Genomic DNA, 24486 nt, shown 5'->3' with positions numbered 1-24486 from the left:
TTTTTTTTTTACCTTCAAATAGCAATTTTAACCATTTAATGTAGGTGAGAAAGAATAAATGGGTTTCTCAAGTGGCACTAGTGATGAAGAATCTGCCTGCCGATGCAGGAGATGCAAAAGATGTGGGGTCAATCCCTGGGTCAGGAAGATCCCCTGGAGTAGGAAATGGCAACCTGCTCCAGTATTCTTGCCTGAAAAATTCCATGGACAGAGGAGCCTAATGGGTTATAGTCCATGAAGTCACCAAGAGTCGGACAAGACTGAGCACAACAACAGTTAACAAGAACAAATAGGGCCCTTTCTGGATTATTACTCACATGAGAAGTTTTTCCAAGATAATGCTTTTCTCTATCTCATCCTTTAAAAATAATATAAGGAAGGTTTACCTTTTTAAGCCGATACCCCAGTAACTATTTTTTAAATAATAAAGTAATGACTTACTTTTTAAAATATGCCATAATTTATGATAAAAATTATTTATTTCCTTCTAAGTCACTTCAGTAGGCTAAATACTTATTGCAGTGACACTGCCATTGCCCAAAGCATTTTTGGAATTCCTCTGAATTGCCTTCACAGACTGTGGCACATTCTTTTGAATATCTTCAATGCTGGCAAATCTGCGTCTTTCAAGGGTGGATTTGATTTTTGAAAACGACCAAAGTCTTGTGACTAAGGTGGGTGATTGGACTGGGTAATACAGATCTTGATCAAAATATGGTGTGACAATAAAGTAATAAGACCGATTTTCTTGCACCCACAAGGAAATAAACTCTGAATTATAAAGTTTATAAAGAGGAGTTCCAAACTGTTTTGAGCAATGGCAACCTAATTAGAATAAGTGTATAGTCTCCTCATGTAACTTACTTTCATGGAATAACTCTCATTTGAAGTTGTATTTGGAATGGTGGTTCAGTAAATCAGTTTTATTACCTTATAGTCACACTTTTGATGTTCGTATGCCAGTACCTGGAATGTTCTCCTTCACTGGAATGTTCCTGGGATATTCCCTTTCCACAATGATCAGAAAATGATAACTTAATACAGAAATACAAAAATACAGCACTTTTCCACATATGGTGCATTGATTGAATCTTTCGAGATTTAAGGTTTTTTCCCTCACTTTTCAAAGTTGAAGTATAGTTGTTTTACAATGTTGTGCCAGTTTCTGCTGTAGAGCAAAGTGACTCAGTTACACACACACACACACACACACACACACATACATATATTCTTTTTTTTTTTTAAACTTCACAATATTGTATTGGTTCTGCCATATTGTATTCTTGAAATTTAGGTTTTTAACATTTTTATCTCCCCATACTTTTTTTTTTTTTTTGCCTCACAGTGAGTAAGCTCTCCTTTTTCTATCTCCAAAAAACACAGGCTCTTTTCAGCATTTTGTCAAACTTTTTCAGCATTACAGAGTAGAGAACTTGTTATATTCTGCTCATCCACCTCTTTTTATGAAAACCTTTTTTATTTTAAAATGTAGCAGATATAGAAAGCTTTATAAAACCAATATTTCATATACTGACTAATACTGATGAGTATTAATAATACTGTTATTAAGGACTGTTATACATCCTTAAAATACCATCACCTCAAAGCCAGAACTTTTTTAACCATTCGAGAAGCCCTCCACGTGACGTAGAGGGTCTCTAAAACAGTAGCGTCTATCTTGGCTATGGTCAAGATCACTTGATCACTCCAAGCTTTTCCTTATGATTTTATCAAGTTTCTGTTTTTAATCTACAGGCTTCTAATATGTCTCCATGTATTCTTCCTGGAATATTTATTTGTTGGAAAACCTGGGTCATTGAACATGTGAAGGGTTCTGTGATCTAGATTTAACTCTCAGTCCTTATGAGGCAGCTTTACATCTTCTTTTGTCTTCTGTATTAATACTTGAATCTAAAGCTTAGACATGTTCAAGTTTAATACCTTTGGTAAGTCGATAGTATTGTTCTTTATGCAGAAAGCACTTCTATCTGGTACCTCTCTTTTTATGATCACAGCCTCCAGGTTAGTACCAGATTCATTAATTCAATAAGGATTGCAAAATGCTGATCTTCTAATCCCCCAGTTACAGTTTATATATGAAAAGTACATGTCTAAATCAGTGGAGTTGGGAGGAGCTAGAAAAATATTTGAAGAAATCATGACCAAAAATTTTCCAAATTTGATAAAAATTATGATCTTCTGGATGATTCAATGAATCTCAAGTACAAGAAACATAAAGCTATATAGTAAGGCATATTATCAGTTTGTTCAAAGTCAATGATAAAATCTTAAGAGCAGCAAGAGAAGTAAGACATATTAAATATAGAAGAACAAAGAGTAAGGATGTCAGAGTTTTCATAAGAAAAAAATACAAGCAATAAAACAGTCAAGCAACATCTTTAAAATACTTAAAAATGATATCTACAATTCTATATTCAGCAAACATGTCTTTCAAGAATGAAGGCAAAATAGAGTTTATGACCAGCAGTTTTAAAAGAAATATTAAAGAAGGTCCTTCATATGAAAGGAATATATTATAATATTAGATATCAGTCTGGCTCTATGAAAGGCACTGGAAATGGTAGCTAAAGATTTTCTACCGTTTGTGACAACGTGGGTAGACCTGGACATAATACTATGTGAAATAAGTCAGACACAGAAAGACAGCTACTATCTTTCCATTTCTTTAATTTCTTTCAACAGTGTTTTCAGTGTATAAACCTTTCACCTCTTTGGTTATGTTTATCCTTACTATTTTATAATTTTTAGGCTATTGTGAATAGCATTATTTTCTTAATTTCCTTTTTAGATAGCTCATTGTTAATGTATAGAAATACAACATAGTTTCTTTATTGAGTTTGTACCCTGCTACTTTGCAGAACTTATTAGTTCTAACACTGTGTGTGTGTATAGAATCTTTAGTGTCTTCCACATTTAAGATGATGCCATCTGTGAACAGAGAGAATTTTACATTTTCCTTGTTCCTGATCTTAAAGGAAAGCTTTTAGTTTTTCACTATTGAGTATGATGTTAGCAATGGGATTTTAAAATAAGATCTTAATTATGTTGAGATAATTTCCATTTAGTTTGTTGAGAGTTTTTATCATGAAAGGGTGTCAGATTTTATCAAATGTTTTTCTGCATTGATTCAAATGATTATGTGATTTTTATCCCTTGTTATGTTGAACCATCCTAGCATTGCAAAGATAATTATCACTTGACAATTGTGTGTGATCCTTTAATGTGATGTTAAATTTGGTTTGATAGTATTTTGATAAGAACTTTTGCATCTGTGTTCATCTGGGATATTGGTCTATAGTTTCGTTTTATTGTAGTGTCCTTGTCTCACTTTGGTATCAGAAACACGCTGACCTTATGCAATATGTTTGGAATTATTCCTTTCTCTTCAGTTTTTTGGAAGGATTTGAGAAGGACTGACATTAGTTCTTGAAATATTTGGTAGAATTCACCAGTAAAGCCAACTGGTCCGGCTTTTCTTTTTTGAGAGATTTTTGAATGTGATTCAATATCCTTACTAGTTATAGGTGTGATCAGTTTTTGTTCCTTCATGATTCTGTCTTGGTAGATTATATGCTTCTAGGAATAGATCCATTTTTTAATGATATAATACATTGACATTTAATTGTTCATAGTAGTCTCTTACCTATTTTGCTTGTTTTTAGTTGTTAAAGATGGGAAAGTAAATTTCTTTCAAAGTGTACCAACTTTGACCACAAGCAAAAGTTCCCTCTTGATTGTTTTTAATTATTTTTGTGGTGAAAAGTACCATGTTTCTAGGAATAAGAAATATACATCTTATACTCAGAAAATACCACTCTCTCTCCTCCTTTCCACCTCATTCTCTCTACTTTTCTTTTTACCTTGGTCCTGCCTGTTTCTTTTAAAAAAAGTATTTATTTATTTGGCTGTGTTGGGTCCTAGGATCTTCATTGCATCATGTGGGATCTTTCATGGTGGCACACGGACTCTCCGTTTGTGGCGAGGGGGCCCAGCTGATTTGAGGCACATGTGATCTTAGTTCCCCAACCAGGAATTGAACCTGCGTCCCATGCATTGCAGTATGGATTCTTAACCACAGGGACTTCACCAGGGAAGTCCCCTCCCTGTATCTTATAAGTGAGATAGCTCATTGGTTTTCTAGTTTACCCATTTACTTTTTTCTTTTTTGCACTAATAAATATTACATATATATTTTATCATAACCCCTCTTAATTACATGAAAGGTAGCATACTATAGTCTTTTGCATTTTTGATTTATCAGCCTATCCTGGGTATCACTTATTAACCTTTCCTGGATAGAGATCTTCAACCTTCCTTATAATTTCATAGTTAATATTCCCTTCTGCATATTCTATAGATAATTTAACCACTGTCCTATGTCTGGGCACTTGGTTTATTTCTTGTATTTTGCATTTACAAGCAATTTTGCATGGTATAATATGGTAAATTTATATTTTTCTGTTGTTGGAAGTTCAGGAAATCTGGTTCATCTTGGGCCAAATAGATGATACAAAATTCTCCTCCAGATCTAAATAATACACAGGCCTAAGATTTGTTTCTCATTGGAGCCTTTATTTTTCAATACCAACTTGAGAATAAACAAATACCTCCCTGTACATCTTTGTCAATTTAGACTGCTATAATAAAAATACCAGACTGGGTAGCTTTTGTAGAAATCTATTTCTTACAATTCTAAATGCTGGAATGTGCAAGATCAAGATGCCACCTGATTTAGTTCTTGGTAAGAGCTTTCTTTTTGATGTATAGACGGATATCTGCTTTGTCCTCCCATGATGGAGAAAGGGATTTACTTTGTTATGTCTCTTCTTATAAAGACATTAAGCCCATTTATGAAGTTCCCACTTTCATAATGTTATATAATTACCTCACAAAGTTTCCACATCTAAATATGTTGCATTTGAGATTATCATTTCAACATACGGATTTGTACAGGGATATAAATATTTAGTTGATAGCACCAAGGATCCCAGGGATTTTGAGGATCCCTGGGATCTCAAAATGTCTGCACGAGTCTTAATTAGCCTTACATAGCTTCAAGTCAGTTCTGCTGCCCTCCCTTTTAATATAAGCTCACATTTGTAACACTGTAACTCTGGCCTACAGACCTCCTTAAAAACTGTCATAGGTTCTCTCCTAATTAATGGTTTAGTTTTTAAAAATCACCTCCTTTCTTTGGCACCTGATAAGTACCTTTTCTTTCTTATAAATTCAGTTAGACATATTTTTTAACATTTTAAAATATGTGGGAGTTTGGAGAGGAAGAATTCTCCTTTTGCTGGGTAACTTATGTGTACACTTGCATGGAATGTACCTTTCCCACACTATCTGCCTCCTCAGAGGAGTTTTTGTACATAAAACATCCCAAGTAACTCAGTGAGGAATTAACTTGATCCTAGAGTCAACTTTTTGGCACAGAAAGCATTTGGCTCTTACACCCCCCAAAATTTTCCATGTTCAAATTCAGAAAAATCAACAATGAAGGAAAATGTCTGGTGATAACCAAGGTAGAAGGGGTTGGCTGCATGATTTTTGAAATGTATCATTCATATAAAATATAAATGTTAATTTTATTTAATTATTTTATTTTATATCATATGCATTTTAGGTGATAATTCTAAAGAGAAATAAAATTCAAAGATTTGGAGTATCTGAACTCCACTTTTGGGTAAGGTTCAACATTTTTACCACAATTTCTTCAAATCCTTCTTTATTTCTATAAACTGAATACAAATAATGGACTTTAAGAATTGAATGATTTATAGTTAATAAATATTAAGCTACTTTCACAAGGTGGGAAATAGTCCTTAGCAACATCTGCAAGTCCTTTTCAAGAAGTTAGTTCATTTATTTCAGCACTACTCTCAGGCCTTTCTTCTTTACTTTTCATTCTGCTATACCCCTACTACCTTGCTTTCAATTTTTTTTTTCTATTTGCTTTGAGTTTTTTTTTTCTTTAGATTTAGTAACCTTCTCTTCAACATAACTCAATCTGTAGTTCTGTCCCTGCTGTCCATGTTTGTTTTTTCTGCATTTATTCATCATCAATCTTTCCTTCATCTTCCATCTTTAGATTCTTATTATCTTTGTCTTTTTAATATTTTCCTTACAATCTCACAGTTCCTTTGTAATTTCAACTCAGCCATTACCTGATCTTTGTTTCACTTGTTCCCAAATGTACACATGAGTGGCCCAGGTCACCTTTATACTTGTGTGTTATGTTACAAAGTAAAGTAAGTATTTTATTAGGTAGGTGTTGCAATGACTTAATTCTTATAATATCAGGCAGATAACATTCTTTTACTCTGGGTCTTTAATGTACTCTTTCTAAAAAATAAAATCTGCCATATAGAAGAACTGTGTGATTACATATTATATATTGTTATGGTAAAACTGGAAAATATAAGGTAAATATCTACTCAGAATACAAATGAACAAAATGGGATGAGTTTTGCCAGTTTTTCATTACTGGAAGCATTCTCCCACAACCATGATGAAAATGCACTTAAGTTATTGAATCACATTACTTTTCTAATGTGTGATATATGAGTTTATTTTATTTTAGAAAAATTGGCAATGCCTGTTTTTTAAGAGATTAAACCAAGAAATCAAAAGAAAATTTAAAGATTTTTATTTAATAATTGAACTCAAAAGAAAAGCAAAGTTTTAATTACAAATTATTGTAAAATGACAGCAAGTCAGCAGTGCCTGTGGATATTTAGGGAATTCTGCCAACATTGTGCTCAGAGGAAAGTTTATTATCTTGTATATTTCCAATTTTAGATCAGAAAGAATAAAAAGCTTTCAACTCAAGAATTTCAAAGAAACAAAAATCTGAATGAGGGAAAAGTTAAGATATTATGAATATTCAGCTTCAGTTCAGTTCAGTTCAGCCACTCAGTCATGTCTGACTCTTTGCGACCCCATGAATCGCAGCATGCCAGGCCTCCCTGTCTATCACCAACTCCTGGAGTTCACTCAGTCTCACATCCATCTAGTCAATGATGCCATCCAGCCATCTCATCCTCTGTCGTCCCCTTCTCCTCCTGCCCCCAATCCCTCCCAGCATCAGAGTCTTTTCCAATGAGTCAACACTTCGCATGAGGTGGCCAAAGTACTGGAGTTTTAGCTTTAGCATCATTCCTTCCAAAGAACACCCAGGGCTGATCTCCTTCAGAATGGACTGGTTGGATCTCCTTGCAGTCCAAGGGACTCTCAAGAGTCTTCTCCAACACCACAGTTCAAAAGCATCAATTCTTCGGCTCTCAGCCTTCTTCACAGTCCAACTCTCACATCCATACATGACCACAGGAAAAACCATAGCCTTGACTAGACGAACCTTTGTTGGCAAAGTAATGTCTCTGCTTTTGAATATGCTATCTAGGTTGGCCATAACTTTCCTTCCAAGGAGTAAGCGTCTTTTAATTTCATGGCTGCAGTCACCATCTGCAGTGATTTTGGAAAACATACAGCTTATATGTATGTTTTTAAACTGATATAATTAATACCACCAGTCTCTTGCAAAAGGGAGAAATAAACCACCGTAGTCATCTAAAGAGCTATATGGCTAATTTTTTTTGAAAAGAGTAAAAGAAAAGGCAAAACTGTTTTGAACTGACACTTTTTTTTTTTTTTACGAAAACATCTATTTTATTACTCGAAGTAATTCTTACATGCCTGTGGAATAAAGATTATGTTGCATATCTTATTCTGTCATAATTGGGAAATTTGAAAACAAGGAAATCCTTATGTTTTTGAATTGAATGATAGTAAAACAATGTATAGGAAAATTGTCACTTATGAGTGATCAAACCCTAATTTTAATATTCTTTACCATCATATGGTAAGTTGGAAGAAAGACTCTTTTTCCCCTTGCTAGGTACTAAGTATTCTCTATTTTTCGCTTCTGTGTATCTTTAGCAAAGATAAGTATTTATGACATAAAGCCTAAACAAGTACTTTTAGGCCTAAGTGATTCACTTACAGTTTTCCTCAATAGGAACAAACTCAGTGCTTAATGGGAGACCTCAGTTTTTAGTTGCAAGGTAAATATTGAATTGAGCTTATGCTGAAATTTACTCAAAACCCAAGGGGAACTCTGTGTGTATCATAAGGAATGTAAATCCTTACAAAAAGGAAAACAAAATTTTATTGGTAATCTAAAGCTCAACATTCAGGAAACTAAGATCATGGCATCTTGTCCCATCACTTCATGGGAAATAGATGGGGAAACAGTGAAAACAGTGTCAGATTTTATTTTTTGGGTTCCAAAATCACTGCAGATGGTGATTACAGCCATGAAATTAAAAGACGCTTACTCCTTGGAAGGAAAGTTGTGACCAACATAGATAGCATATTGAAAAGTAGAGGTATTACTTTGCCAACAAAGGTCCGTCTAGTCAAGGCTGTGGTTTTTCCAGTGGTCATGTATGGATGTGAGAGTTGGACTGTGAAGAAAGCTGAGCACCGAAGAATTGATGCTTTTGAACTGTGGTGTTGGAGAAGACTCTTGAGAGTCCCTTGGACTACAAGGAGATCCAACCAGTCCATTCTGAAGGAGATCAGTCCTGGGTGTTCATTGGAAGGACTGATGCTAAAGCTGAAACGCCAATACTTTGGCCACCTCATGCGAAGAATTGACTCATTGGAAAAGACTCTGATGCTGGGAGGCATTGGGTGCAGGAGGAGAAGGGGACGACAGAGGATGAGATGGCTGGATGGCATCACCAACTCGATGGACATGAGTTTGAGTGAACTCTGGGAGTTGGTGATGTACAGGGAGGCCTGGTGTGCTGCGATTCATGGGATCACAAAGAGTCGGACACGACTGAGCTACTGAACTGAACTGAAGGTCAGGCATGAACAGTATGGTTAAGCCTAGGTTTACTCATGAACACTCAGGGAGACCTGGGTTCAGTGCCTGGGTTGGGAAGATCTCCTGGAGAAGGAAATGGCAACCCACTCCAGTGTTCTTGCCTGAAAATCCCATGGACAGAGGAACCTGGTAGGCTATAGTCTATGGGGTCGCAAAGAATTAGACACGACTGAGCAACTTCACTTTCAACTTCGCTTTACTCATGAACATAGATTTTTAAATTCCATATATACTAAAAATGACTCCATGGATCTAAAATACAAAAGAAAAGATTAGCAACCCAAAAGTAGCCATATGCATGTGTATGTGTATGTATATATGTATATATGTCATGAAACTGAGTGAATCCAAAGTAGGATAAAGCTAACAAAATCCATGTTAAGGCACAATCATAAACTGCTGCAAACTAAAGGCAAAGAAAAAGTTTTGAAAACAGGGAGAAATGGGATATTACCTTTAGGCCCAAACAGATTTCAATCACACCAGACTTCTTTTCTATAACTATGGGAGCCAGAAGGATGTGGCACAGCATTTGAAAAATGCTGGAAAGAATTGTGAATGATAATTTACATATACAGTGAAAGTGTCTTTTTGAAATGAAGAGGAAGTAAAATGTATTCTCAGATGAAGGAAAACTAAGAATTTGTTTTTAGCAGAGCAACCCTTAAATGGAAGTCCTTGAAGCAGGAAGTAAATGATGAGAGAAAGAATCTTAGAACATTCAGAAGAAATAAAGGACAACAAAATGGATACACATAGGTGTAAATATAATTGACTATTTTTCTTTTGAGTATTTCCTTTCATGTGTTTCCTTTTAATTTTGTTGTTTTTTTTATCTAGATGTTTGAGTCAGGCTTTTCATTTATTTTTACTCTAATTTTTACAAACTTTTTATTTTGCATTGGGATATAGCTGATTAAGAGTGTTGTGATAGTTTCAGTGGAACAGCAAAGGGACTCTGCCATGCATATACATGTATCCATTCTCCCCCATTATTTTATTGATAAAAGTTTTTGAGGACATGCATTTTCTTCTGATCACTGTGTTACATACATTCCTTAGTTTCTAGTATGTAGTTTTCATTACCTTATTAAAAAAAAAATTTTTTTTTTATTTAAAAATTCTTCAAGTTTGTGTTTCCCTTTCACTTAGGACTTGTTATTAGAATGTTTGTTATTAATAATTTCCAAGAGAAAGAGCTTTTTAGTCTTCTGACTTCATCTATTTTGTTTATTTTCTAGGTAATTCAAGGTAGTGCTTGGTTTTTTGGAACAATCATTTTGAAATTTCTGACATCTAAAATTTTAGGTGTATCAGACCATGTAAGTACTTTCTAGTCAGAACATTAAGAGTTCTGTAAATGCATAGTTGGAGAAGACTTTGAAACCATCTATTTTAAAATGAAACCTCTATATTTTATGGAGGCTGAGTACCTTCTTCAAAGTCCCAAGCTGGTTATTGGCAGAGTCAGTACTAAAATCCTGTAGATTTTTTTCAGCCCACTAAGAAAAAAGTACATTAATGAATGGTGACTAAACCTTCTTGGAAAAATTATGTTAAATAGTTGGTTATATTTTGGTTAAAATACAAATAATTTGTTTAGCAAGTTACTGATTCATTATAAATGTAAATATGAACAGTCTGTCCTCAACTTTGAAGTATAGAACTCAAAGTTTTATTTATAATTAGACACTAAAGGTGTGATTTGATATCTTTAAAATTTTTCTTATATAAAGAATATGATAAAAATTCTGTATCTTTTCATCTTCTAGAACATATATGGACCACATCCCTAATGTACAGTGTTTCTGTCTGTTTTAAGGCTCATGCCTCAAATGATGGCTGTTTTCAAAGATAAATTCCTATCAGCTAATTTGTTTAGGGAATAGAAAGCAGTGCATGAATTTAACTTTTGATTTTTAGCACATTCTGTTTGGATAGAAGATAGATGAGTGTATCATGCAATAATCTACCCTGAAATTTACCATATCAGGTACTCTCCAGTTAGAACCCTGTCTGCTGATGAAATTGCTTCAAACTTAACAAGGGATTATCATAGTTAACTCTCTTAAAATGACAAGTGCTATCATTATCCAGTACAATTGGCCCTATTAATGGTAAATGAAATTTCAAAATATAAGGATTTGTCATTTACTATTAGCTCTGCATTATGGTTTATTAGGTTTATTTGTCATTCTTAAATTTTTATTCTTTAGGGGATGTATATTTTATGGTAAACTTTATTTAGGCATCTCAAGTTACTATTAAGTTGATCTGTGATTTTCTTTCTTGACTTGCCCTACATTGTCACTCAACTCTGTACAAATCCTAAAACACACACACACACATACACCCTTGGTATTCTTAAGTGACTTCTATGTGACAACTGTGAGAAAGACTTGAAACTAAAGTGGCTTGGTTAAATTATCATTAGTCACCAGCCCTACTCTAAATTGGAAAAATAAAGTTTAACTGTGAAGTATGTTTGGTACTGGTAGATAATGCAATAATGAGTAATTGAAAACCATAATCATTGAAGTTGATATAAATAATTTATGTTCTTGTAAAGTAATTTGAATTACTGCTTTGCATACCAGATATTTTTCTTACCTTCTAAGGATGCAGCGTAAAAATAATTGTCTCACCAAAGTAAATAATAAATGATCAGTAGAAAATAGTTCTACATTGGATTTAGTTGATGGTATTTATTTTAAAGGCCTTCCAGACCAAGTAACTAAATCAGAGTGGTATGTATAGTTGTTGTAATTCTCTTGAAGAATAGCTTCGTTGTTAATGGCTTCAATGTATGTCTGAAAAATTCAAGAAGCACCAAAAAATTGTCCTTAATGTATGAGGCTTTGTGAAAATGACAACACACAGAAAATTTGTTAATGATTTACAATATGTGGTAAAAGGGGTTAACATGAAATGTTTTGTTCTTGATAAATGATCTGATCATAAAATTTCATGGTCAACTGCATGGTGGTTTGTGCCCAGCAAATGTTGATTTTAGCTCATTCTTTATATTATCATCTTATTTACTTATTTTTCCTGACTTCTTTTTCCTTTTCATTTCTCTTGATATTTCTATTTTTTTTCAATTTTTTTCATAACTCAGCACATAATGGGGTTCACTGTATTTTTTGTTTTCTTGAAGGGGCATCCATGTACCATGGATATATCTTCTCTGTAGACATTATTACTGCTGCAGCAAATCAATTATTATTAACTATAATTATTTTTATAATTTTAATTTTTCTTCCAGATTCGCCTGAGTGACCTTATTGCCGCCAGAATCTTAAGATATACAGATTTTGATACCTTAATTTACACCTGTGCTCCTGAATTTGACTTCATGGAAACAGCGGTATGAATGATTCTTTTATTTTTTTCCTCTACAGGTATGATGAGTTCTTGCTCTTAAGTTTCTCTTTAATCTGAAACTCAAAAATTTTATTTAGAAACACCCAGTTTATTTATTCTTATCATTTTTTATGATAACTTTTGCTAATAATATGGCCATTCTCATCTAGTTTCGTACATGTAAAATCAGTAAACAGTGGCCCCTACCAGGGCAAGTGCACAGGATGTGACCTATGGTCAATTACTATTATTGCAGTTCAGTTACTTTTCATAATCTAGGTCAGTTGGAGGTATGAGAGCCTTCAGGAAAAATAAACCCAAATTACTGTTTTATTTTTTAAAAATTCAATTTTCTTTCACTTAATATCTCAAATATTACAAAATTTTATAATAAAATGTTGCCAAGTAAATATGCTAGTAATCATATATTATTCTCTTATCTGTCAAATCAGTCATACATTCATTCAAAAACAATTATTGACCATTAATTATCTATGAGGCAGTTTGTAATAGGACTACAAAGAGTTAAATAACTTGGTTCCTGCCTTTAAGAAATATATCATGTAGTTAAGTGGTAAATCACTCCCTGTCACAACTCATGAGAATTATTTAGCTGCTGCTAAATAATAAGTATACTTAGTATACTAAATAATAAGTATAAATAAGTATTTATTTATACTTACAGTAATTACTTTGGAGAAGGCAATGGCACCTCACTCCAGTACTCTTGCCTGGAAAATCCCATGGATGGAGGAGCCTGGTGGGCTGCTGTCTATGGGGTCGCACAGAGTCGGACACGACTGAAGTGACTTAGCAAGCACAGTAATTACTTAGTCTTTCTCCCTTGTTAGTCCTATAGTTTCACAAATGAAAATAATAGAAACTTAAAGCCCAGGAGATGATAATCTAGGGCCCAGGGATCAATAAACACACATTTTAAAACTTACTATTATATAAATAAAGGAAATAAAACTCAAGAAAGGAAAAAATAATATCCATAGCTAATTTTGCTTTAATAGTTTTTATCATTATAATTTTTGATATATTTGTGCAACTCATTATAATTTTGATTCTTATGTTAGAATATGAAACTTGATAATATATATTCTGTTAATGACAAAGATATCTTTTACCTTTAAGAAATCTCATTGTGACAATTTTACATAGACTTTTATAGTAGTATAAACTTTAATAAAAAATGTTTGGAATAATTTGCTATATTTCAGACGCCAGTGCGATATTCAAAGACATTACTGCTTCCAATTGTTGTGGTGATTACTTATGTTATCTTTAAAAAGGTATTTAAAATTTTTTTTTACTTGCTTTTGGGTTTAAGACAAGGACTTAGGTTAGTGCTAATAGCTCAGAATTCTGTCTTACTTTTAGGATGACTCTTCCCCTCCCTGAAACCTTTTTTTATTCAGATTTTTCTTTATCTCACTTTATATGGAGTTTTAAATTTTATTTATTCTTTCAAAAGAAGCGTGTCAGTTACCCACTGTCTGGTAGGAACTATGTTAACACTGTAGGTACGCTGGGGTGAATAAGACGAGTCCACCCTCTCTGGAAACTCACAGTCTGATCCAGTGGGAACAATAAACAAAGAATTTCCCAAATGATTAGATAATTGCAATTGTTATTAGTACTAAAAAAGAAAAGTAGAATACATTTTCAGTATCTTTCAAAATAAGACACATTCGAAGAAGTCTTCATCCATTTTGAAACATGAATAGAAATTTGTATAGCCATTAAAATATCATTCTCTACTGTTCACTGTTTTCACACACAAAAAAGATAGTATTATCACCATAGAAAAGCTAGTGTTTAAAATACTACTGGAAGATTTTCTTGGTCTGGGAGTAGTTTATCTGAAAGCCTGGTTAAAGACAGTGGGTCCTCAGTTTTTTAGCAATTTTGAACCATCTTTATTTATATCATTGAAAAATTGCCCTGCCTTTAGTCAGTAGGTGTTTTATGCTTTTAAGCAGATAGCAGTAACATTATTTCTCTACTGTCACAGCAAGTTGTCTCTACTTCAGCTGGTTCTGTTGAAGTCAGTATTCTATATTTAAAGTCAAATTGCCTATCTTTCTATGTAGTTTCAGTTCCCGCATTTCTTATTATTTTGTTTTCACATCGAAGATGACTAATTTATGAGTGAGAAAGACATTCCCTCTACATCTGTGCTGCTTCACCCCTGGTCTAGTTCCCTAGGCACCACTTGGAAAGTGTCAGGAATAGACAGAGGTGATGAGAGGGAGTGAGTAAACCGCACACAAGTTTGCTGCTCTCCCTTGCTTTGACCCTGCTTAGCTCGAGTCGAGATTAGCCAATTTCTCTATTCCATCATGTCAGCTTCTGTTACTCTTATGAGGTCCCACTTGGAAGTACTAATGCAAGAATTAACTATTCAGTGGGGGAAATATCCAGCACAGGAGAAAATGACAGCTAGATCTACTATTAACTATTTTAAAAATAAAGATATAAAGCCTCATAAATGTAATACTAGCCCCCAAACATACCACAGCTCAAACCATGTTTGTGCAGTAGCTGGCATGCAGACACACGTATCCCCAGACATATACACAGACATAACCATCTCCACACATATACACATATATACACATACACAGACATAACATACAGTATACACAGACATAACATCCCCACACGTATACACAGACATAACCATCCCTGCAGCCGTTAAAGCTTAACTCCACTTTTGCATCCACATAAATGCCTCAGTCTTTATTTGTCCTGTTATGGCTTATTTTCCACATCAGGGATACTTCTGATGTTCATTTAACTTTTCACTTGTGTGAAATCTCTTCTGGGAAGGAAAGGAGCAAGACATGTGTAGTATGATTCTACCATGACACTACTGAATCTTAGACTCCTATAAATGTGTGTGTTCTGTTGTCTGTACCTTTGAATAGGCTTTTGCTTGTCACAAGGAGTGTAATCTCATTTTTGTTATTTGAAACATTCTTCCTTGCAGGATGCTCTTGGATCAATGAGAGAAGTTAAAAATTCTAAACTTAGATTTAACATTTGAGTCCAAATTTTATTATGTATTTTTTCAATGTTTATCTGTGAGTTATAAGCCACATATCATGCAGAGTACAAAATTTTAAGTTCTTGTAAATTTCTTGTCTATAAATGCTGCTGAAACCTCTTTGGCCAACGTTAGCTTCATACTCATCTTTACTCCTCCCTCTCTCATCATTAGCTGATACATCTTGATAAGTGCTCTTAAGCCTTCTGTAGCAGTCACTTCAGGCTGAGGTAGACCAGGGAAGCAGGTATGCCACAGCTAATTTTATAATAATCAAGAGTTTGAGGTAGGAATATAGTCTTTGTAGACAGAGATAGAGAGAGAGTCCTAATTTCTTAGAAGTTTGACATAAAATAGCCTCTGAAATACCTGGAGAAACCTGCCTCCTTTGTGGAAACAGTCCCCCAACTACAGCTCACTTGCATCTAGTAAAATATAAATTTAAACTCCAGTCAGAAGTTACCCATATATAAACCTTAGAATTTTAGACCCGAAAGATTTACTCTAGTACCTTTTATTTTCACAGAAAAGGAGGTTACAACTTCAAGATACTGCTTTCCTAAGGCAGAGCTGGAACTACATTGTTCCCAAGGACTTGTTTTAACAACAAAAATACTTCCTTCTAGTAGGGATGTCTTTGTTAATGAATCAGGGCATTTTAAATACCACTTAATTCCTTAGACATTTCATCAATTTGATTCTGTTCACAGGCTTTTCGTGATATTCTGTGTGTCTTGTGTGCAAACACCTATCTAAGGTAATTATATCATAGTTGTTTTTAATATTCAGTTATTAAATAACTTACTATAATATCAGTTTTCCAAATGAATGTACATTAAACTTCACCATTACGATTACGAAAGGAAACATGAACCAAACTTAGATTTCTTCTTCTTGGGAAGAAAAAAAAAAGACTGTATGATGGCTGTGTCTCTTTTATGTATTTGGACTTGTTTTGAAGGATTTATATTTGTGAATTAACTCAAAGTTTAAATTGGTTTAATTTCATATACCACTACAATTTAAAGTCAGTAAACAGAAGTAAGCTGAAGTTATTTTTGGTGATTTTTTTTAACTTTCAGAGAAAGCAACTTGCTTTTCTGAGTATTCATGGAATAGTTTTTCCTACATTTATGGTTAAAACTGTTTTATTACATTTATTTGTGGTTTTAGTAGTCACTAGAATTATGGTATAAACAAATACAAGCAAAATATAACTAAAGCACACACTGTTATAGGACATGAGAAGTAAATTGTGAGGAAAACTTCATCTAAGAAAAAATTTTAACTCAGATTGCATTATATTTGTACATATAGCCATTAGATTTATTGTTTTTAAATAAAGTTTATTTTTTAGGCCAATTTATATTTACAGAAAAATTGTAAAATTAGTGCACAGGGCTTCCATGAACCCTATGCCCTCTGCTTATATTTTCAGTAAACAACTTTGTATGGTAGCCAGAAGAGCTAATTAGAATCTTATACTTGAAATGGTAAAATCTTATTTGTTGAAATTGTTTCCAAATCAAGAGAATTAATAGATCCACTCTACCTTGTTCTGGTCAGATGGAGCCCAGAGGATGTGTCTTGACATTCTAAAAACAATGTTTTTAGAGCTCTGAAAACTATTCATATAAGGAGTGCATTAAGAGACTTGAGATATTTAATTGAATAATAGATGATGAAGGGGTGCATGGCAAGTGTGCTAAGCTACTTCAGTCTTGAATGACTCTTTGCAACCCTGTGGACTATAGCCCTCTAGGCTCTTCTGTCCATGGGATTCTCCAGACAAGAATATTGGAGTGGGTTTCCACACCCTCCTCCAGGGTATCTTCCTCACTCTGGGATCAAAACCATGTCTCTTATGTCTCCTGCGTTGGCCAGTGAGTTCTTTACCACCAGTGCCACCTGGGAAGCCCATGATACATGGCTGCTGTCTCAAAAAAACTGAGCGGGTATGGTGGCTCAGTCAGTGGTAAAGAATCCACCTGTCGGTCACGAAGAACCCCTGGAGAAGGAAATGTCTCACTCTGATATTCTTGCCTGGAAATCCCATGAACAGAGAAAGAGGAGCCTGGCGGACTACAGTCTTTGGGGTTACGAAAGAGTTGGACATGATTTAGTGACTGAAACAACAACAACCATGTAAAGGACAGACTTGAGGGGCACGTGGGTGGAAATGAGGTCTTTCTTGGTGATTACATTCCTGAAAGTTCTGGCTCTCTATGGGTATCTGGGCAGAAGGGTCCTTTAAACCACAAAAATAATACAGTTGACTGTTGAACAACATGGATTTGAACTGCGTGGTTCCACTTATTCGCAAACTTTTTACAGTAATAAACACTATACTATTACTAGATCTGTGGTTGATTGAATTTCAGGATACAGAGGGACCAAGTATATGGAAAGCTGACTGTAATTTATACTCAGACTTTCAACTGCACCCCTCACTGTTGTGTCGTTCAAGGGCCAACTGTATGCTTATGGTGATACAATCAGAAAAAATAGTATATCAAGAAAAGAAGAAATATTCCCGTCTCTTAGATGTATTCCTCAATTAGTGCTGTTTATAAATGGCTTAGTTTGTATCATTGCAGTAAATACTTCTGAAAGCACAGTGTATTTTTTTTTTTTACTGGTATTACTCTGTAACTTTCCCTTTATTTAGCAGTTTCTCTTGGGCATCTTGCTCATACTTTATAGTAGTCCCCATGTTTTATTTATTCATTATCACGAGTGACTATCGTGTACTTAGCCATTCTCACATTAGTGGAGTTTAGATTATACTTCTCTTTTTGTCATAACAACCAATGCTATGAGTAATTACCGACTTTATACACATTCATTTGGACACTTATTTCAGTATTTAGAATAGTTAACATATTTGAAATGGGACTGCTGGGTCATAAGCTATGAATATTTTACAGTTTGCTGGATACTGAGAGAATAATGGTGAGAGTGTCCATTTCTCTGCATGTCTGTGAACACCAATGTTATTAAGTTTTCTTAATCACATTTTCTTACTGGTAGTTTTTTAAGAAGTAACTCATTTTACAAAGTGAAGTGAAGTTTTACATTTTTACCAGTGAAGTACATCTTTCCATATGTTTGTTGGCTATTTGTATTTCTATTTTGTCCATTTGAAAATTTATTTATGGTGTCTTTTTATAGTATAGACAGTAATCTTTTGTCTGTTATGTGTATAACAGGCTTTACTGTAGAATGTCAGTTTGTAACTTATTAATGGTCATTGCTCTATAGAAGATTAAAATTTCTGTACAATCACAACTGTACACTCTCTGTTTTCTGTTCATTTCTGCGCTTAGATACACTTCCCCACATCAGTATCATAAAAATAGTTCCCCATATTCTCTTTCATAGTTTTTTGCAAAATAAATATGTGTAAAGTAGATAATGCAATGATTTGATATTCATAAATTTTGTGAAGTGATCACCACAACAAAGTTAATTAACACATTCAACACATCTATCAACTCACAGAGTTACTGTGAGTGTTTGTATGTGTGTAGATACTTAAGGCCTACCGTCTTAGCAAATGCCAAGTATACCGTGCAGTATTATTAAGTATAGTCACTGTGCTGTACATTGCTTCCTCAGAATTTCTTCATCTTATAACTAAATGCTTGTACCCTTTAAGGAACATCGCATCATTATGCCCAGTCCCCAGACCCTGGCAACTACCATTCTGCTCTTTCTTTTATGTTTTTGGGGGTCACTTTTAGATTCCACATACGAGTGATACCATAAAATATTTGTCTTTCCTTGTCTGCCCTATTTCACGTACCATAATGCCCTCCAGGTTTATCCATGTAGTGGCAAATGCCAGGATTTCCTTGTTTTTCTTTCTTTTTTTTTTATGGTGGAATAATACTCTGTTGTATTAGAGTATACACACATGCCACATTTCCTTTATTCATTGTTGACCTAACAAAATAATTGGACTGCCAGATAATTTCTTCAGCAAAATTGGGTTTACTGGGGATCAGCAGAGGATTGCACTTTGAGGTTTACCACCATGGTGAGCCACATGCAAGTCCCTGCACAGCAAGGAGAAGAGAACACTTTTACGGAAGAGAAAACAAAGTTGTGAGAGCTATAGTAAACAAAAAAGTTCATGGCTTTTCATTGGCTGACTACTTGCCAGGAAAGAAGAGGAATCCTTATTCTTCTTGTTGGACTCTTCTATTGTTTCAGGGCATGAAAGTGCCCCCTTTTTGTCTCCCAACTCCTATTTAATTGAGATTTCCCTTTTTTTTTCTTTCTCCCTTTTGATCAAGACCTTTCTCTGAAAGCAGCATTGATCGAGAGTCAGGTTTTCCAGTTTCAGTAGCTTTCTGTCCCTTAATGCCAGGAAGGACTTTTTCTGTGTGTAGTGTCTGCAGAGGAAAAGTATACTGATTAGAAACCTATTGAGGACACATGCAAGTAACAAAGAGAGATGGGAAGGAGACCTCTCAGAGACTTTTTATCTAATGTTTATACATTATCAAGATCTTAGATCTTTGTGATCATCTAAAGTGCCATGTCATCCTCAAAGGTTTGATGATAAATTTCCAACAGGCCTGATCTGGATATCCTGGGAAATCCTGTACCTCTTGTTACATTTTTCAACTTAGACTGATTCTCCTGATTACACACACACACACACACACACACACCCGTGCTCACCCGTGCTTTCTTTTCACTTCCATTTTAGTGGGATATTTTTTGTCATCCATTCACTTAAAAGTGTGTATCCTTCATGCATATCCTTAAAACTAAAATGAGACTCTCATAGGCAGCATGATTGGGTCTTGTTTTTTATCCATTTAGCCACTCTTTGTCTTTAGAGAATTTAATCAATTTATACTTAATTATTAATAGATAGGGATGGCTTATTTTTGCCATCTTGTTTTCTTTCTGTTTTGTAGTGTCTGTCTTCCTTTCATGCTATCTTTCTTCATCATGTGATGATTTTCATAGTGGTATACTTTTATTCCTTTATCTTTTGCATATCTGTTGCACGTTTTTGCTGTGTGGTTATCATAATACATCTTATAGTTATGAGTCTATTTTAAGCTGATAACAGCTCAACTTCATTTATATATAAAAATTCTGCTTTTTTACTTCCCTCGTCCCCATTTTATGCTTTTGATGTCACAATCTATATCTCCTTATATTGTGTATGAGTTAGCAAATTATTGTAGCTATATTTATTTTTTAATGCTTCAGTCTTTTTATACTAGAGTTAAGTGATTTACAATTCTGAGATTGACTATATAGTTACTTTTACTAGCTAATTTTGTGCTTTCGTGTATGTTTATGTTACTAATGAGCATTCTTTCATTTCAGCTTGAAGGACTCTCTTTAGCATTTCTTATAAGGCAGGTCTAGTGATGATGACTCCCTCAACTTTGTTTTTCTGGGAAAGTCTTTCTCACCTTCATCTGAAAGACAGCTTTGCTAGGTAAAGTATTCTTAGATGGCAGATTTTTTTTATTTGAGCACTTTTAAGAATCCCAGTCTCTCCTAGCTTGCAAGGTTTCTGTTGAGAAATCTGCTGATAGCCTTACAGGGGTTCCCTTATATGAGATGATTTTTTGTTTTCGAAGTTCATTTTTTGCTTTTGACAGTTTTATTATATCTAGTGAATTTGCAGTGTGTGTGGGGAGTTACCTATGAGCTTCATGTACTTGAATGTCCATATCTCTCTCCAGAGTTGCAGGTTTTCAGCTGTTATTCTTTAAATAAAGTTTCTGCTCTATTTATATAATTATTCATGGAAATTTCAATCTGAACACTCAAATTTTTCTTTAGCTCAAAGGATATTCTCTTTCCCTCTCTCTTTTGCTTTAGCCTCTCTTTTTGAACATCTATTATTATATTTATCATATTTTTTATTTCTTTTTTCTCCTCAGAATTTCATGAATGCATCTTCAACACAACTTTCAGTTGTGTACACTGCTATTTGACCTTTTTTTAAGGTTTTAAATTTGGCAAATGTTTTTTTAATTATCTCTGAAAGCTCTTTTTTATTACAGCTTGTTTTATTTGTATGAATACAGTGTTCTCTTAAGCATCTGTGAAGATAATAATTGGAACTTTCATTTAATACTCTTATTGCTTATATTAACACTTTCTTGAGAGTTCATTTGCTCATTTATCTTGGTGTTTTTCTTCCATCCTATTTGTTTCTCATGATTTGATTGTATACTGATATTCTAAATTAGTTACTAGATTTATTTGTATCCATAGTTATTGTTGGGGTCTTTGGTGATTATAATACTTACCTACCAGGCCTCTTCCTTACATGCAATCACTCACTACAGGATTCTGTTGTGACTGACAGGTTTCTGGACATGTGGGAACCCATCCATCCACACCCACTTCCACCCTTGACTGCAGAAGTCAGGAAGGAGCTGCAGTGGTGGCAAAATAATTGAGTGATTTCAGTACTCTTCTCAGTGGCCTTCCCCTCACTACTCTTTTTTTTTTTTTTTTAATCTCTGGATCTGTGTGTGCCCCTGAACTTCCTTATACTTCATACTTTCATATTTATACTGTCTTACTTCTCTTGCCAAACCCAAAATCCATATGAGAAGGCCTTTTATACTACAAACCTTTGTTATAAAAGTGAAATATTGTCTTTACAATGGGAAGCAAAATAAGCAGTCTTGTACCTCTTCCCAATCTAACACAAACTGTGGAGAATAAGAACAGGATCTGTTCTGTTCACACTGTGTTCACTGCACAGTGTCTGGAATACGGTAGGTATGCCATAAATTTTTAGTAAATTTTTAGACATAAATATTTAGAAAATTTCTAAAACAACTTTTGTGGAACTAAAATTATTTATATGCTTTACCCAAAAAATTTATTCTAGAAATTTATCCTAAGGAAATACTCAGAGATGCTTACAGAGTTTTAAGTGCAAGGATGTTCATATTTATAATTGTGAAAAATAAAAATAACTCAAAAGTCACAGCAGTGCTTATCTAAAGCATAATATATGTATGTGATTGAATATTTAATAAATATTCTTTTTATTATTTATTTCTCCAAAGGGAGTATTTAGCAATCAGTAAAACCCATTTTGTCTTAACCAAAGAAGAGCATTTTAATATACTTTAAATAGAATGACTATAAATCATGCCTTTTAAATTTCCATTGTTTTTAGTAATTTTTATCTAATTTAGTAATTTTTTGGTAGAACTTAGTAATTTTTACCTAACAGCTTTATTTATATATTAATTTATTTAAAATATAAGAACAAATAAGTGGAGGTTCATTCTGATACAATCATAGTATAATGAACAGTCAGTTAATAGAGAATATTTTTGTTTTATTCCAGAAAACAGCTCCTTGAACATGGTGAGGTAAAGCTTTCATTTTAATCTCTGCTAGATTTGTGTATTATATTTAAGTTCAAGGATATTCACAAAGGTATAACCTTGCTGCAGGTGTACCATCAGCAGTGCTAAAGTGGTTCAATACTGATAGTAAATTTCTGCTGATCTTCCCACTTTTTAAGCTGCTCTCAACTTTGAAGAGTGGTAAGGACTTTACAACCAGAAAGCTGATTTATGACCACTGAGTATAATTAAATTAAATTACCTTCATTCATTCATTCATTCAACAATAATAAACATTAATTTCTAGCCCGCTGAGCCAATCAGCTATGGGCCATCAGGGTAGGTACTGTGACTGGTGACTTTGCCACACACAGACTTGATGGTCAATCAGTTATAATCTTAGCAGTGTTATAGGATAAACCAGATAGTATAGCAGTGTTCCTGCTCTCAGATACATCTAATTTTTCAATGGAGAACAAAACAGGATAGTCTTTTTTTTTTATGGTGCTAAATTGTTCTGCGATAAGAGAAAAAATAGCATGGGCTAGAAATATGATTTCCTAAGTAATAGAACTTTGAGTCTGAAGGGACAGGTCAAATTTACATGAAAGGACCACTGATTGTGAACTTAATAGGAATACCTTATGATGATAAACAATGTGTTTTGAATAGTTACTATGTGCCATGTACTGTGCTGTTTGAGTCTCATAATATTATTCCCACTTTGCAAATAAGAAAATCATGTTAATTAAATGATATTAGCTGTTAAAGATAAATGATAACATCAAAATGACTTAACTCAGTGGAAGTTTAATTCTTTGCTCACATAAAGTTAAAACCAGAGTTTCGGATTAGCAGGTGGTTCTCCAACAAGCAGTGTTTCAGGGACCCAGATTCCTTCCACCTATGGTTCTGCCGTCTTTAATATGTGGTTTTCAGGCTTGATTTGTACAAGCCAGCAAAGAAAAAAGAACACTGCACACTGGAGGCTTTGTAAGAGCTACCCCTGGAAAAGAGACAAATATCGCTTCCTGCTCACAGCCAGAACTCAGACATATGGCCACACCTGACTGCCAGGGAAGTTGGGAAGTGGAATCTTGCTGTGTTTCTAGGAATAAAAGCAAAGAGTCTCTGCCAAGAACTGGAGACCTGGAGAAATGAAACAGTTCACCTAAGGTCTCACAGCAAATTTGCAGTAAATCTTCCATTTATCCACTGCCAATCCGTTTCCAGCGCTCCTAGAGGAGTGGTCAGCACTTTCTGCTTCCTATGTGCCAGGTATTTTGGTTGGGGAGGGTAGTTATTTACTTACTTTTATACTTTCATTCTCACAACAACCCACTGATGTAAATATTATTACTTTTTATTTCACAGATTTAAAAAAAATGTTGCAAAGAGATGGTCAGTAACTTGCCTAAAGTCAGAAAGCTAGAGTGAGCTGAGCTTTGTAGAGCCAAGTACTATGAATCCAGGCAGTGTAGCAACAAAATCTATGCTGTTTGTCATTCACTCTGCAACCACCTAATTCCATAAGTATTCCTTAAGTTTCTGCCTCCCTTTTTCACATTAGTTTGCTACCTTCTCATTGTCATTCATTTCTCCATTTATTCTTATTTTGCCCACTTTTCTCTTTTGTGTTAATTCTGTATATTTATCCATTCAATCTTTATTATGTGCCTACTATACACCAAGTTTCTACTTCTATGGAAATGAAGGTATATAGTAGAAGGAAAAAACGAGAACATATAAGTATATGTGAAATGACAAAGGGAGATATAAAAGTAGTACAGAAGAAGTGATTA

At 34.2% G+C, this 24486-nt stretch overlaps 1 protein-coding gene across 1 annotated transcript in view; it reads left to right on the top strand.

The window, feature by feature from the left end:
• The window catches only part of DPY19L2 (dpy-19 like 2), a 92978-nt gene that overhangs the window by 47279 nt on the left and 21213 nt on the right, over positions 1-24486 (top strand). Inside the window, exons 12-17 of the mRNA XM_027539512.1 lie at positions 5648-5707; positions 10156-10236; positions 12180-12281; positions 13504-13575; positions 16043-16089; positions 22684-22708. Coding sequence (XP_027395313.1) covers positions 5648-5707; positions 10156-10236; positions 12180-12281; positions 13504-13575; positions 16043-16089; positions 22684-22708 — 387 coding nt within the window. The remainder of the gene's footprint in view (positions 1-5647; positions 5708-10155; positions 10237-12179; positions 12282-13503; positions 13576-16042; positions 16090-22683; positions 22709-24486) is intronic.

This window comes from Bos indicus x Bos taurus, chromosome 4, assembly GCF_003369695.1.
Source record: "Bos indicus x Bos taurus breed Angus x Brahman F1 hybrid chromosome 4, Bos_hybrid_MaternalHap_v2.0, whole genome shotgun sequence".
NCBI classification, from domain to species: domain Eukaryota; kingdom Metazoa; phylum Chordata; class Mammalia; order Artiodactyla; family Bovidae; genus Bos; species Bos indicus x Bos taurus.
Note: the sequence above shows the minus strand (reverse complement) of the source record. Positions and strands in the feature narration are given on the sequence as shown.